Below are 16,448 nucleotides of genomic sequence, written 5' to 3' on the forward strand. Positions count from 1 at the left end.
TAAATGTCTAGTGTTGGTGTTTTATGTTGAAAGAACTGTGATAGTTCCACACATGTTTAGTTAATTTATATACACAAGAATTTGTTCCCTCAAAATTTAGTTTTTTATTTTTGGAGTTAAATTTGGGCAAGTTTGCTAGGTGTCGATCAACCAAATCAACACTTAACAGAGTTTCTCCTAGAATTTCAACCTATGTGTGAGCTTTTTTAAATAAACATTCTTACTAACGACAACAATAGTGTACTACAGAATAGAGATAGATGGTTAAGGTTTTTTAAGGCCGATGCTGATAACCATTTTTATCAGTCTAAACTATTCCCTATGTGGGTTGCCAATGTTTTGGTGACAATTCTTTACAATATTGCCTTTGTCTCTCTACATTTACATGAAAAAATTACAATAACAAAAACATTACACGTATCTCCTTTAAAAAAAAATAAAAAATTATCAAGTTAGGCTTTCATTTATGTTTATTCTGTGTTTTCTTGGTCATTGGTTTCTTTTCCATTTTGTTTCATTCTAGTTGTTTTCTAGTTCTACTTAAGAAGTGTTGTATTTTTTGAGTTACTCTCTGTTGCCCGCTTCCACTAATCTCCTTTCTTCTAGCTCCCTTCTAGTTACTTCTATCCACACCTGCTCTCTATCATCTGATTAGATCGTTTTAGAGGTTTCCCTGCTCCAGCAAAGCTGATTTACATTTATAGTTGATTAACGGGCCTTTGGTGAACTGCAATCATCAGAATCAGTTGTGCTAAAACAGAGAAACCTCTAAAACCTGCAGGACAGGACCGGCTTTGGGGATGCTTGGATTAGACCATTCTTTGTTCTGTTTCCCATATATGCATACAGTACACCTCCTGTGCAGTTCCTCATTCCTGGATCCTCTTCATTGCTTTGTCCTTGTGTGTTTTTCCCAGGCATCTTCTGGTCATGGTTTCTGTTTTATTGTTCCTGGAGTTGTGCTTCTGTTGCCGTCTACATTTAAATAAAATCTGCAAGAACTAATTTCTCCCTCCTCATCTCCGCATTTGGGTCCTCAACTAACTTCCACCAAACCTGACACTAAGAAAACAGATAATGCAGACGTATATTGCATGGCTGATGTTACCTTAATGAATCAGTGAACACGTGCAGGTTTTGATCAATATTGATACAAGAAAAAAAAATTCTAGACATCAACTGGTTGACGTATTGGTCTACGTCTACTTTAGAGTTGTGTAAGTTGCAGAGGTTAGTGATGCAACTAGACGGTTGCTGTTCCAAGTCCATCCCAGTTGTCGCATCCTTAGGTAAGACTCTTTACCAGCATTTGCTGATGGTTTTCACAGCCATGTACGGCAGCCTTGCCTCTCTCCATATGCCATTGGGCAGCTGTGGTTATAATCTACCACACCAGCATGAATGTTTAACACTAGTATGTAGTGTTAACTTTTGTCACATACTAGTGTTAGATGTTTAACTCTGATGAATCCAGAATTAAACATTCTAAATGTGCTGTTCCAACTCTGTCACAGTATTAACTGTTTAACATTTTTAGGAATATTATTTTAACTAGAACTTGTTTGGACCAATATACAGTAAACTCTTTAAAGTGGTTGAATTGAATTTCCAGTCCCTGTCAATTCAAAAATTGCTGTGTGACCTGAAACGACCTAAGAGGGAAAAAAAAAAACTCAGTTGATATTAGGCAAGGCAAGTATAGTTATTTAGCACATTTCAGCAGTAAAGCAATTCAAAGTTAGGTTAATTAAAAATCAGAGAAAAGGGCATTGCAGTGACATAAAGGTAACTAATATGTAACATTAAGTAACTAATATGAATAATTTTAAATAATAAAAATAGATACATAAAAGATCATTTGAAAAAGAATTATTAAAAGACTGAAAATAAAATGGTTCATAGTCACCTGGTGACATAATCTACAGCTGTATGTCACCTGAACAAGCAGGATCATTTATGTTGTTGTCTATTAAGATCTGAGTTAGGGGAATCATGCAGATATTGAATAGGAAGGGGGCTAAAAAGACCATTATAAAACTCCATATGTGATCTATGTGGTCTCTGGTGTAAAGTTACTTACTGACACAAAAAGGTCCTGTCCTTCAGATAAGACTTAAACCGGTCTAGTGCTGTACCAGAAAATCAGACCCAGTTTTCAAGGTGCTCTAATAAAATGGAGTGATCTACAATGTGGAATGCTGCACCCTGGAAAGGTGAGTTCTGTGGTGAGCATGGAAGCCTGGTTGGTCATTGAAAGAAAGTGGTTTAACTGCTGAAACACAGCCTTTTCAGTAATCTTAAAGATAAAGAGGGGGGTTTGACATGGGCATATAATCCTGTAGTAGCAGCTTGTCCACGTTAATCTTTTTCAATAGTAGTAGGATAATTGTTGCCCTTAAGGCCTGAGAGGGACATATTTATTATTTGAGTTAAATCAGATGTTATGAAAAGCAAAGCTTTCAGTAAAACACCAAGATGGCTAGAAGGACTTAGTTGGTGTACGATTTCTTATAAGTTTTAAGGCAAACATAATTTCAATACATTACTGACCTTACTGTGTAAGATGCATAGAAAAGACTATTGCTGAGATAACCCCTGTGAAGGTTGAGGCTAAAAGGTTATTAGAGTAGTTTGATTGGCAAAGTTGTGGTCCACATCTGCGGAAAGATTGGTAAAATTCTAAGACGACAAAATACAGACAGCAACACTGAAAGATGTGAAGGTCAGGGGTACATAAATCCTATAGTAGCAGATGGACAATATCTGAGTAAATTGCTTAGAACTGTAAATCTTACAGTTTGGAATGAGTGGGAGGGGGTGAATGGATTGGGGGAATAAACAACAGGAAATGTCCAATGGTCAATGAGACCCAGGGGGGACCTACCTTTCACTGTGCTTAACCTTTAACAATCTGTGGCATAATGGCTTTCTGGCATTAGTGCTGCTAGAACCACCCCACCCCCCACCCAGACCCACACACACAAGTGATGAGGCATTAATTACTTACTTTACCTCATAGACCTGTGACCTTCAGCCGGTCATCCAGTGATGGTGGAAGCAACAGGCAGACAGGTTGCCTAGAAACTACTTTCATTGTGTTGTCATGTTCTTACATTAAAAGCTGAAAGAGCAAAATGAAGAAGGTGGGAAGGAAGAGAAGGAAAAAGTGGTGAAAAGTGTAGAATAGATTAGTGAGATCTCTTTTCTGAGACTGAAATATTTGGCTACCTTTGGACTACATATTAATTTATATTTGTTGAAATAAACATGTTCAATATTAAGGGTTTATACATTTTTACATTATTTGGTGTAGGATATCTAATTTCAAAATAAAAAGGAGAACACAGAAACATGGGGGTGGTGTAAAAAATAAGTAAGAAATGTGCAATATTGCAAGAATAAATGGTAAGTCTATGAAAACCATTTTTTTTATTTTGAGCTTTCTCTGCAGATCCTCATTTTGATTGAAGTCCAAATTTTTATTATTATACCATTTAAAAACATAATTTAGCCTTTATCTCAAATGTTTCATTGAAGTTCTTTGTGCATGTTTAAAGCCAGATGAGAGGTGGAGCTCTGCCATCCAAAACAGCCTCCATTCAGTTATTTTTTCCCTCCAGAATTGCCTTTTGTTGTGTTCTATCCATCTTTCAATCAGCTCTGACCAGCCTTTATTTTGCTGCAGAAAAAAAAAGAAAAACCCTACAACATGGTGCTGCCATGGTGTGTTTCAGTAAAGGATTGGTGCGGATGTGGAGTTTTAGTTCGCTGTCATACATAGTATTTTTTATGGCCACTCAGTGGCTTAGAAAAACTACAAAAGGGACTTCTTGTAACTTAACTTTGAGCATGGGCTATACTCTTTCCATTTCTTGAACAATGGATTGATCTGTACCCTTTGATATGTTTTAAGTCTTTATTTGTTTATTTTTCTTCTTTGAAAATAAGTGAAACTGTCACAGAGCCAGACTATTAATAATGTTCTATTGCCTTTTTCTATTAAATAAATCCTAATGAAATAAAATGAAATATTCCTTTGTAAAAAAAAATGTAATTTGAAGAGGTTCAAATAGTATATACATTTTGCACAACTTTCTTCTTCTTTTTTTTTTTTTTTTTTTTGCTCAAAACAAAGTATTACCTGGCTTCTTTCTAGCTCTTTGCCTCATCTCCAGTGTTGTAGTTATGTGGGGGAAAAAATTCCTAGCAGCAGCTCTACTGCTTGAGTTATTGATATTTTTATCAAAGATTTGTTCTGTTCAGATGAGCACAAAGTATGGCCAACTATGGGTTGAAAAAGTGCAGGAGGTGTAGTTCAAGTAACCTATGTAGATAACTGCTATGAGAATTTTTCTTTTTTCACACTTTTTTCTTCTGCGTTGTCCTACTGTATACCCTATGTGGGTCAAAGCCGTTCTAAAAAAATTCAATTATTTGAAAGTTCAGCTAATGCTTGTTTTGCCCCTGGAGGACCTCTAGGAACCCTGTGGCTCATTCTTTGGGCTCGTTTGTGAGTTGCATCTGTCATCAGCACACTACATATATCACTTTGCAGAATACATTTATCATTCAATATTCAGTGACCGTGTTCTCTTGAGTGGCCTGACAGTGTGTCAGTATGCAATCGCACAGTGGTCCAGAGTACCACCAGGAGGTTACACTGTATTTAATGAGATTTGTTGGGGGGCGAGGGAGAACCAGAATGTGAAATGAGTTGATTCAGAAGACAGGGGGAGTGCTGAATGAATAAAAGAGGTAAAAAAAAAAGTGAAGAATGGTAGAAACTATCTTTGTTGTCAGAGCTCTGTCAGAAAATAGGACTGTGTGAACTTCAGCCCGCTTTTCACTCTGAGGTTATGTTCATTCCCTCTAGTGCATACTTTTACACTTTCTCTCAACACCTCTCTCCTTCTCTTCATGTCTTTCATGTGCTGCCATTACTTCCACCTAACCCCAAAACCCCCACATCTTTCTTTATATTGTGTCATCTTTTGTGTCTTCCTCGGTTGCTGCCCTGCCTGTCCTGCATTTTGCCCCACTTGCTTCATCTCCTCCACCCCTAAGTCGTCTCATTCTACTCCCATCCCCATCCTTCTATAAAGCCACATTGTGCCGATGTGATTCATTCACCTCCTCTATGTTCTTACAGCCACCCCTTTCCCAATACTCATCCAAGAGCTGTAGATAGTAAAGCTTTAAAAAGGACATGTCCTTATTATCTCCTATCATCTGCTTGTGCTTTAGTTTGTTTTTTTTGTTTTTTAGGTAGCCAATTATAATAATGCTAAATTAAATTTGGTTCCAGCTCTGTGATTGTTGTTGACTCTTATAATCCATTTTTGTGAAAGCAGTGCAGCTCCAATCACTGCTAAACTAATACAAAGTCACTGGCTTAGCTGTAATAATGCCTGGGTAGTTTTTATTTGTTTTATTTCGCCCCCCCCCCCAAGGCATTTTGATGCATTCTGACCTCAGAATGGATACAGGTGTTAGGAATGTAATCATCCAGAGTGTGGGCGCTCTGCATATATTTTTCAGTGTCTTATCTGTGGTTAGTTTAATTCAAAATCAATATTTGAGTGCAATACAACTTCTAAAGTCTTAAAGACTTTTCTAAAAGATTAAATTTTTGTTCTTAAAAACGCATCAGCTGGTTTAATAGTCTATTGGAGCAAGGTCAAGTAATTCCCAACATATTTTTTTTTCATATTTACTATTTCTTTGTTTCTACAAATTATAAGTCAGCCAGCAGTCATCCATAAATAAGTTGTTGTTTTAATGATGCATTGCAAATGTTCATGTAGGGCTTGAATTGCAAACTGCAGTGTTATAAATAGTCCTGTGATTCATCCATTCTGAATCAGAGTTGAAGTCATTGTGGAAGTGCCACCTCCTACAGCAGGTTAATCAAATGTACTGTTAGAAATAGTTTGAACTCTTTCATCCACAAAACATTGAAAATATGCATAATTTTTAAAGCCTTCTTAAAAGAAATGTTTGTTATATAAAATATTGCACCTTAAAAAGAACTTTTAATATGTTCAAATATGTTAATCACCTTTAACAAGTTTGTTTTTTGTTTTGTGGTTATTTTTATAGGATGGTTACTCTCAGCATCATTTTGTGGGTTCGGCTTCAACAATAGAGAGAGACAGACAGAGGCCCTATTCCTCTTCGAGGACTCCCTCTGTTTCTCCTGTCAGGACATCACCCAATAACCGATCTGGTAGGGAAAATCTTTTACAGCTTTACATTTATACAATAATGCATTCTGGTTTGTTAAGATTTGTAATTATTTTTTAAAATATCCTGATTTTCACAGTTTTTTGTCTTGAAAATACACATACTGGTTTTAACACTTAATACCCAAGCTTTTTTTAAACAATTTAATTGGTATATTTATCAAGAGAGTGTTTAATTTAAGAGAAAAAAGGGGTTATTTATCAGGGTTAGCAAAACTGTAACTGTTTTAATAGCCTAAAATCTGACTTTACATGCCCTGCATACATAAAGCCTTTACCCTCACTTTCTGCTTTTTTAAGCTTTATGACTTAGGTCAAAGATATCAGGTATAATTCCAGGATTTGAATATAAAATTATGACAGACTCTATGGCACTGGTAATTTGAATCCTCTTGGCTATGATGGAACAAGAAACTAAACAATCACTAAAGCCTCTCAACCAGAGGTGTCACGTAAAAAGTACAAATATTTTGTTACCTTCCTTAAGTAGAAAAATCTTTACTTTACTGGAGTAATTATTTTTTTAGACATCTTTTTACTTTTACTCCTTAAATTTTTTTTGCAGTTATCTCTGCTTTCTACTCCTTACATTTAAAAAATATACTCATAAGTTTTGTTTCATTAAACTCTTGTTCGTTATGGTCTGTTGGTTTATAAAATAAATAAAAACCATTAAATAACTTTTTTCATCCAGACCATTAGTTTATTTGGTGGTTGGACTCAATGCTGCACCAACTTGTTGTTCGCTCAGTACCAAAATAAATAGTCTTTCAAGATGATGCAAGGTTAAATTAAAAACTGTTAGTTAAAAACTAAGAAAATTTAATAAAGAAAGTTATCATCCAGAATTTTAGAAACATTTTCCTTTAATAGTATAGTGCAGTCCTTAACATTTTTTGATGCATTACTAAGTAGTAAAAATTTTACTTTTACACTTTAAACTTGAGTAAAAAGCTTAAATCGATACTCTAACTTCTACAAACGTGTTTTTAAAAAGTAGGATTTATACTTCTACATGAGTAAGAAACTTTTGACACCTCTGCTCTGAACTAGAATGCACATTAACGTCCTACTCATACTTGATCACAATACAGTTCAATGCATTACAATATGTTTACGGTTTGCCATGTGCTTAACTGAAACTACATTTGAGAGCAGTCATATGTTTTACGGTACAACTTTACAATATGGCCCCCCTAACAGATGGCTAAGAAATAATTAATAGATATGTTATTAATCAATCCGTAAACAATTTATCAATCATCCAGTTCTTTATTTTACATTTTACATATTTTGCTGGATAACAAAATTTGTTTACAGATGCTTATTGTACTGTCAAGGTTAGTAATTTAGTCTAAAATGTTAAATATAAGCAACACTAGATGAACTATGTAGTTCAACGGATTTGTCTCCCTATTTGGCAAGAAACTGGTCAGTTTTGTCTCTTTGTAAATTATTCATAAACATGTATGATGAATCATTAAGTATAAACAGATAAATAGCATATCTATTACTATTTATACTATTTATTATCCAGCTATAAAGGGAGTCTTATTGTAAAGTGGATTCACTGCTTCCTCTGTATCTATTATGGTGCAAGTCAGGTTTCCTATCATTAAAATGCAATACAAATTTTATTTGAAATCCATGTAAATTGTACCTAAGGATAAATAAGACTTTTAAAGGTTCATAAATGTCTTCCTGATATCTTTCCTTGCTTTTTTTGGGCAGTTTTATGTAACTAAAATGTTCGTCCAAATCAAATTTTTGTGAATTCTAATCTTAGAAAAAAATTGTATTAATGCAAAGCATATTCAATATATATAAACCTCTAAATGAAGTAATGAAAAAAGCATTTAGCATTAAGAAAATATTTTGTTTGTTATAAATAAAAGTTAGTTTGCCACAGAGGAAAAGGAGATTATCTGTCTTTATGTACAGTACAGTCTATATAAGATACACGCTTAAACTATATTTGATTAAATCTAAATTGTTTTTCTCATTTAACGTAATGTACATTTCTCTATGTTTTGGAATAAAGTATTGCAACTTAACATAAAGCAATTGCTGGCATGTAAAATCTGACAAACATGTGCACACATCAATTAGCCAGAAGCATCAACATGCTACAGTCCATCAGTTTTATACTAAGACTAAATAGCTCCTTGTATCAGTACTTGCCACCTATAGGCTGCCATGCTACAAAGTATGATTATCATTAGCCTTTAGCCTGAGCCCAGTGGCCTTCATGCTTTGCAAGAGTGCATTAGCATTAGCTGTTAGCATTGGTAGTGGAAGAGCCTTTAGGTATTCTTTCTCCACAGTGGGCTTAGCAAGCTGATGAGGCAGAAAAGTACTTTTCCTTCCTTGCGGCTTAGAGAGGTCTTCAAGGACCCTGCTGAGAGAGAGAGAGAAACTGAAGGAGTGAGGGACAGAATAAGTGTGTGTTTATGTGCAAGCATTACAAAATACAGACAGAGGCAGGGATGTGATAAACAGGGAGGGAGATAAAGAGAAAAAAAATACAAGGAGACAAGAAGAATTGAGGATTGAGGGATGACTGATTCAGGGAGGAGGCTGAGAAAGCTGGGGATTTGACTTTGGCAAGCGACATTGAAAGTAGTTCTGTGTTTGTGATACTGTGAAGTTGAGGGGGTAAAATAGAGAAATTACTGGATGTGACTCTTTAACCTTTTATACTTTACACTCAGTGAAATACTTTGAAGATCTAAATTTCAAGCCAAAAGAATTATTGGAATCCAGGACGAGACTTATTACCTTTGTAACTTAAAAAAAATATGGATATTTTGATGGCAGGAATTAATGTCAATGTAGTAACAAGAAACTCCAACTTGCCCAAATATATTAAGAAAAATAACAAAAGTGCTTCAAGAAGAAATTCATGAAAATCACTCTGAAAGAAAGAAACAAATTATTTTTTTGGTACAACATAACCGAAGAGGCATCAATGCTGATACTGGCACATTTTTTAGTTTATAAACCTAAATATAATTGTTAACTAGGCTTATTAACTTTTTAACTTTACTTTTTAACTAATTAATAGTAGATAATATATCATTCAAGGGCTCATCTAATTGGTAAAATGACAAAATAAGATGTACAGCCATGTAGCAGCATCTTTGCTGATTGGCTGGAGATAGATCTTATGCTTCTGGAGGGACGGGGGGACTCTATTTGTAAGGGGTATGCAAGTGATCAAAAACGGTAACTTGCCCTTTAAAGGGTTATCCTGCTTCTTCTGCTTTGTACACACTTTTTCTCCTATTTTTTTCATATGCTTTCTCCTCTTCATTTCAAGTCCTCCTCATGTGCATCTCCAGCTGCACCTTTTTGCAGCATTCCCCGCTTCTGCTTCTAATCTCTCACTCCTCGACCACCCTGGTTCACACACTCACTAATACATCCAAACATCCACATACATCCGTATCTCCTCACTGCATATGTATGCTCCAGACTGCAATCCCAGTCCTTAGAGATGGATCAAAGCAAAAGGGTGTAATAAAGGCGTACAAGCTCATCGGGAAAGGAGGAGTCAAAGAGTTGATGTGAGAAGAGAATTGATAAAACCGTGAAAGAGGAGCGGAGTTTAGAGGGTAAAAGACAGAGGGTATCCAGAAATACAGAGTTAGAGAGACCAATGCCTCCATCATGGCCTCTACAGGCTACGGGAGTGTTTTGCTTTGATATAGTGAAACTCCCTGGCTATCACAAGCAGCCAGTACAAACCATGTCCACCTGCTAACTGTAACCAGTGATAAACTTTGCCTTGTAGGTAACTTGCAGGTTTGAAAACTAAATAATCGAAAATATGCCCCAAATATTCATATGTATAAATGTATACATGTATTTTTGTTTATGCAAAAAAACAACATGAAATAATCTGTGATATTTACTACCTCTTAATGTTCATCTAAAAGAATAAATCAGGGATGCAGCTCATATTCTATAATGACAGTATAATCAATAATATCCATATGCATTCCAATAGGGCTTGCTTGCCATATTAAAAATACCAAATTTAAAGGACATATTTCTGTATACTGTTTTTCTTTGACTGGTCTAATATAAAGATCTAACTTTAAATGTCATATTCCCATTAGCTGTAGAAAAAAAAAAAAAATAAATATATATATATATGTGTGTATATATTTAAATATATCATAATAAAGGCTTGAGAGCATTAATTTCTATAATGTTGTGCTCTGTAAATTAAGTTACTAAAACAAATTAACTCTTGAATTATATGCTCATAGAGTAAATATGACTGAAATATGTATTATATATTATTTTTGTACCGCTGACATAAAGGAGATTGTAAATGAAGGAAAAAGTTTATTTTTGTCGTCATAGTTCTTTTTGAGAGCATGAGTTAAATCAATTCTATTCCAAAATACTTTATTAATACAAAAGTAGATTAAATATTGCAGTAACTCATTGTTTTTTTTATTTTTCTAACCAGTTTTCATAGGTGTAACACCAAGATTCTAAAAAGTTGCTCAATATACTTAGCTGAAAATAACCACAAGAATTTATATTTCAGATATTAACCTTTTTTATCATTCAAAATGGGAAGATGCTATACCACATGAACTGGTTTTCATTTTGATAATACATTAAATTCCTGTTTTTAAGTTTTAACATTATTACTGGAACTTTGTTACTCTATTTCTTTACATTTTTTTGTGCGTCCCAAATAATATTTATATTCAGTTGAATATATGCCTTTTGGGGAAGCTGTGAAAATCTAAATGATCGTACTTGCTTGCTTCCTGGTGTGTTTTTATTGTCTTCAGTCTGTTTTATCTTTGGCAGGGTTTGGGCCCTGTTTGTGGCCTGTCAAGATAGTGTCCAAGCCCTCTTTGTGTGATAGCTGCTATTGCATAATGCAAGACTTGACCTGACTGTTGCCAAGAATGTTTTCTTGATCAATATCTCGCCACCTTCAGATTCAAATAATATACAACAGCTTTACACACATAAAGAAGACAAGGAAATTGAATATTATGTGTGGACTGAAATATTGCACACCAGATGTGAAATTTGATATTCCAATCATATGCCCATAAGCGTGTTTCTTGAATTCCCAGACGTTCCTTATCATGCTGGAGGTGACCCTTTCTGCTGACAAGCTAAATGATGAATAATGACTATGCACCTTGAAAGACCGGGAATAGACGCAAACACGCAAACATGAGCGGGCGGAACGAAAATACTCCTGCTGTTCTGGGTTTATTGCTCTCATTAATGCCTGCATATTTGCATGTGTGTGTGTGTGTATGTGCACGTGTAGCAAGCGCTCCTGCCTCCCCCAGAGAGATGACGAGTCTGAAGGAACGCAAGATGGACTATGATTCCACGGCAACTAACGCTGGTTTCCATAGCAACAAAGGAGAGCATACATCCCGGAAAGACGGCATGGCAGGTGTGTGTAGAGAAAAGAGAGAGGGACAAAGTAGATGTAGATTATTTTTATTTCCTTCATTATCTGTTTTCTTTTTATTCCATACTTTATGTTTCTTTTTATGTATTTATTCTCTGCTTTAACCCTAAAGATTTTCCCTTATCCCTACACTGATTGATTAGCCTTCCTCTTCCAACCAGCTACTACTAGCACTAATAACCTCACTTTTCTTTATTCATTGTTTCTTCCTTGTGTTTTCCATTCTCTCTAAGCCTCTTATAGTTTAGCTCCAATTGTTCTTCCAATTTCTCTGTTGTTGTTTTTGTTTTTTTACTACAATGACATTCTTTTGAATAAGCTGCCTAAAGTACTTTGCCTTAATGGTTTATAATTAGTTTTTGCAGCTAAAGTGTTTTAAAAGGTTGGCTGCTGTGACGGTAGCTTTCATTGAACAAAAGGGTGGCTTCCCCTTTCTTTTTTTTTCATCTCATCCACGTAGTTCAAGTGTCCTGTGGGTCCTCTACGTTGTTCCGAAACTCTTACCTGACAGCCAGTGATGAAATCAAGCAAAACCAGGTGAGTTTTTATTTTTTTTAGAAATGCACCTGCACAGTTTTATTTGCCCTCACTGTCTCTCCGTTTTTTTTAGCAATGCATGTGTTTCACCTCAGCTTTCCTACGTTGGAAAATGCTGTCATAATAAGGTGGTTATTATGAAAGATTACAGCAGAATGGAGGAGGCACAGCAGATCAAAACAAAAAGGTGTCTTGCTGTGATAAGAGATGCCCTGGCAGAATGTGCAAAGGATGTTCGCCCTCAGCTAAGGCTTTCTTAAACTACCGCAACCAGGAACAATACCCGCCTGCCAATTAAAGCTGTTATCCCGTTTGATTGCTCTAATTATTTGCCTCTGTTTAATGTCTCTCCTGGTGAAGAGGGAGGGATAACAGAAAACATCACAGCCTTTGAATCGGTAGATTAAAAGTGGAAAATTTGTGTGGATCTCTTAAAATTCTAATTAAAGTTAGAGTTTGTTCAACTTTCACAGCTGCTGGTTGAACTTAAGTGAATAAATGTAATAGGGTTTTTTGAGGCAATAGATACTGACACACAAACAGAGCTTGTCTATTCTAGAGTTGGTGTTTGATATAAATTGCTCTATTATTGGCTGTATGTAATAGAGATTTCACAGCATGAGTCCTTGTCTGAGTTCTTGTCCTTTTACTTTTAAACTCTTTGTTTTTTTGGCCCTTCTTGACCCTCTGCTTCTGATTTTTCTTTCTCTCCTCTCTTTCACTATCCCCCACTACCTAAACACCTGCAACTCTGCCCTCGCCTGCTGCACTTCACCCACTGCCCCATTTACCCCCCTATCTGCCTCCCCAGAGCCCAGTGCCGCCCTGCGTTGTTCCCCCTCAACCCCAGCAAGATAGCCCATCAGCAGCCATGCTAAAAGACTACGACCTTTACCCCCCTCCGCCTTCCTTTCCCCAGCCCCAGCCGCCACAGCCTCCACCTCACAGCCAGAGTCGCAGCTTTGACGAAGCCTACTACGACGACCCAGGACCCCCGCCTCCACCATCACAGCCACAGCTACAGGCGCAGGCCCAGCCTCAGGCCCAACCCCAGCCACCTCCAAATGCCACAGGACCACCTCGTGATCCCCGGGAGGACCTTCGAATGCATCTGGGCCTCAAGTCCACCGGCAACTACGTAGACTTCTACTCAGCCTCACGGCCATACAGCGAACTGAACTATGAGACCAGTCACTACCCGGCCTCACCTGATTCCTGGGTGTAGTTAGATCATAATGGGAGGGAGGGGGCAGGAGCAGTCTATGTGTGCTTGCGTGAAAGGGATCGTTTTTGCAGGAGATTAATACAAATTTAAAAAAAGACCTCATGCCTATAAAAAAAGGTAATTTGTGTTCTTAAAAAAAAGCTGTGTGCGAGCTTAATGTGGTAGAAGGGAAAGTCAGGTAAAGTGATGATGAGAGACTGTGCATGTGCATGCAAACATATTTTAATTATTTTTTTCTCAACCACTTTATCTTTTTTTTTAAAGTTAGCTCCATTTCATTTCCAAGTGGAGTCAGTAGGAGTTAATATGAGGATCTGAGTTTCACAGACTGTATAGGGAGTGGGAGATGAAACATTAAAAAAAAGAGAGTGTATATAGATGCCTTGAGTGGAGAGATCAAGAAATAATGGTGTGCTGATGAGGAAAGGCTCTCACTCTGTAGGAGCAGGAAGTGGTCTGACCTTCTATTGCAGTCAGAGATAAAGAGAGATAAGAGACTGAGATGGCCTGAGCATTTACAAGGTGAGGAAAAATAAAAGCACAGAGAAAGATGAAAGCACACCAGCCCGAAGGGACGAAGTGGATTTTTACCATTTCACCAAAGTGACAAACGTAGCACTGCTTTTCTTCTATATTTTTCGTTGCTGATACCTTGCTGCATGTAGAGTCTTTGGAATTTCTTTTTTTTTTCTAAATGAGACTTTAAGTCATTGTTATTTTGTCTGATTTTCCTTTTTTTTTTGTCTTTCTACTTTTTTATATTTACACTTTCTGGTGCATTTTTTAATTTCCTGTGTACACTTAATAAGAGGATTTAATGTGTATATTACACATTTTGGATGGGCTGCTCATATAAATCCAGATCTTTATTTTCCAACTAATTCAAAGAGTGACACGGGAATTCAGAAAAGGGAAACATGAACACAGTAATCATGAAAGACAGGCTGGCTGTGAGTGGACAGATTTTTTTTTTCCTTCCCCTTTTTTCCCTGGCCAGAGAGGAGTCCCTGGGATGTTTGTGATTTTGCTCTCTCCATCAAGTGAAATTTCTCAAGTGGACATAATCAAACGTCAAGAGCATCAAAGTGGCACAGCAGCGGTGCTCGGAGTCACAATCAAGAAAAGTGCTTTTTTTTGTTCACTGCCAAAAGAGTATATAGATGTATGTTTAAAGCACACTCTGTCTTCGGAAATGGACAGCTGTTTGACTTTGGGGATGTGATATCTTTAACAGTGTTAACTATCAGTCATTACTTTTGCATCAAAACTAGTCTGTTTGGCTAAATTCACCATGATTCCAGTTCATGTCGATGTACAGTAGAGATGAAGAAAAAAAAAAAGAGACATGACGTTGTGCCAAACTTTGACAGATCAATGACTGGTCCTAGAGGACAAGATGGGGAATATTGTCAAGGTTTACATTGACTTGATGGCTGTCTCCTCTGTTTGTAGCTTTGATTTTCTTGTGTTTTAATCAGGTGAAGCCGTAGTTATTGCCGGGGGGGATCGTGGATACCTTCTCCCTCCCATAGTTGTACAGACCTGCCTCTCCATTCTGGCCGAGCATGTGTGGGCGTGCGTTTGGGACACGTGCGTGTTTACGTATACGTGCATGTGTGTGACAGAACGGATGGCCTGTGAGTGTGCTCATGTAGGTACGAGCGAGTGTATCTATGCATGCATGTGTGTAATAGTGTGCGTGTGCCTTTTGTTGGGTTGTATGTGTGTGAGCGTTTCCTGTGAAAAAAAAAAGATCAATGTCCTAACAAAGGCATTCCTACTGACAGTTTGTCCGGTTTTACAGCATAAATATAAAGTAAAAAAAAAACACTAGAATGACTAAGACAGAAGACAAATCTATAAATACATGAACATAAATATATAATTATATAGATATATAATTTTTATGTGCTGATGTCAATGTCACTAATTGCAGCAAATGTCCGCCGAAAAAAATGATTATGTGGTGTAAAAAAGGATTCTTGTTCACTTGATCCAAACAGTAAAAGTGCTGATATGCCCTGTTCATCCCGCCCCTCCACAACACTCACACTTATTTTCACCTCTACAACACGCACACAATGCCCTACACACACAAATCCTAATCAAGACAAAACATAAGTTCCACCTGAAGATGCTCTGGCTGTGTGTTATAGTGTGTCTATGCTTATTAGATGATTCTGCTGAGAGAGGACCGTACTTGAAACAAAAGGGGAAAAAATAAAAGACTCTTTTCAATCAAAAACGATGGTCTTTGTTTTTCTTGGTCCACAGATAATATATGTGTTGTTTTCACCTATTTTTCTAATTGTTTGCTACATTATTTATAACAAGAACTGTTTTGCGACACTTAAGCTTTACTCAGAGCTTTACTAGTGAGTGAATAATGTGTGTGTGTTGGCTGATGTGAAATGCTTGCTTGTGCTTTTTAACCCACACCTTGGCTCCTCTCTTCACATTCAAGTGTAGAAAAACAAAACTGTGGCTTTTTTCCCACATTAAGATGAATGTGGCTGAAAATCTATTAAATAACTATTAATGAGGAGCTTTTTATATCCAATTAAAATTAAAAGCTTGTTTAAAAGGTTAGAGGGTTATAATTAAATTGTTGGGGTCTACTTGAAAAATATTACAACTTTATATGCTGGAAAAGAAACCAGATGAAATCCTAGTAGTTGTTTAAGCATAGTGTTCACAACTTCAGCAGGAAGGAGAATGGCAAACTAAATGTCTGATGTCTAAATGCCAAAATATGGTGAAAAACACCAACTTTCATAGAATGTTTTTTTTTTCTACATAACTGCTCTCAAAAGTTTTATTGGCCATTTTTAACTCGGAGAGGGACTCCAAATGGCCTTTTGTCAGTAGGATGTATTTTGCAATCATAAAAATTAGAAACCAATGCTTTTCTCACAAAAACATGGAGGCTTAACTGACAATGGTATCTACAGTAGGCCTAAGCATGTTTTATGATCTCATTTTG

At 36.5% G+C, this 16,448-nt stretch overlaps 1 protein-coding gene across 5 annotated transcripts in view; it reads left to right on the forward strand.

Moving 5' to 3' along the window:
* The window catches only part of ctnnd2a (catenin (cadherin-associated protein), delta 2a), a 300,110-nt gene extending 284,400 nt beyond the window's left edge, over positions 1 to 15,710 (forward strand). For 4 of the 5 annotated variants that reach the window (XM_038286751.1, XM_038286752.1, XM_038286753.1 and 1 more), the window contains exons 22-25: positions 6,100 to 6,226; positions 11,554 to 11,685; positions 12,164 to 12,240; positions 13,052 to 15,710. In XM_038286751.1, the coding sequence (XP_038142679.1) occupies positions 6,100 to 6,226; positions 11,554 to 11,685; positions 12,164 to 12,240; positions 13,052 to 13,465 (750 nt within the window). In that variant the 3' untranslated portion in view covers positions 13,466 to 15,710. The remainder of the gene's footprint in view (positions 1 to 6,099; positions 6,227 to 11,553; positions 11,686 to 12,163; positions 12,241 to 13,051) is intronic. The other variant, XM_038286754.1, reaches the window with a different exon arrangement.
* Positions 15,711 to 16,448: the final 738 nt, after the last annotated feature.

This window comes from Cyprinodon tularosa, unplaced genomic scaffold (genome assembly GCF_016077235.1).
Source record: "Cyprinodon tularosa strain WSP-4 unplaced genomic scaffold, ASM1607723v1 ctg23, whole genome shotgun sequence".
NCBI classification, from domain to species: Eukaryota; Metazoa; Chordata; class Actinopteri; order Cyprinodontiformes; family Cyprinodontidae; genus Cyprinodon; species Cyprinodon tularosa.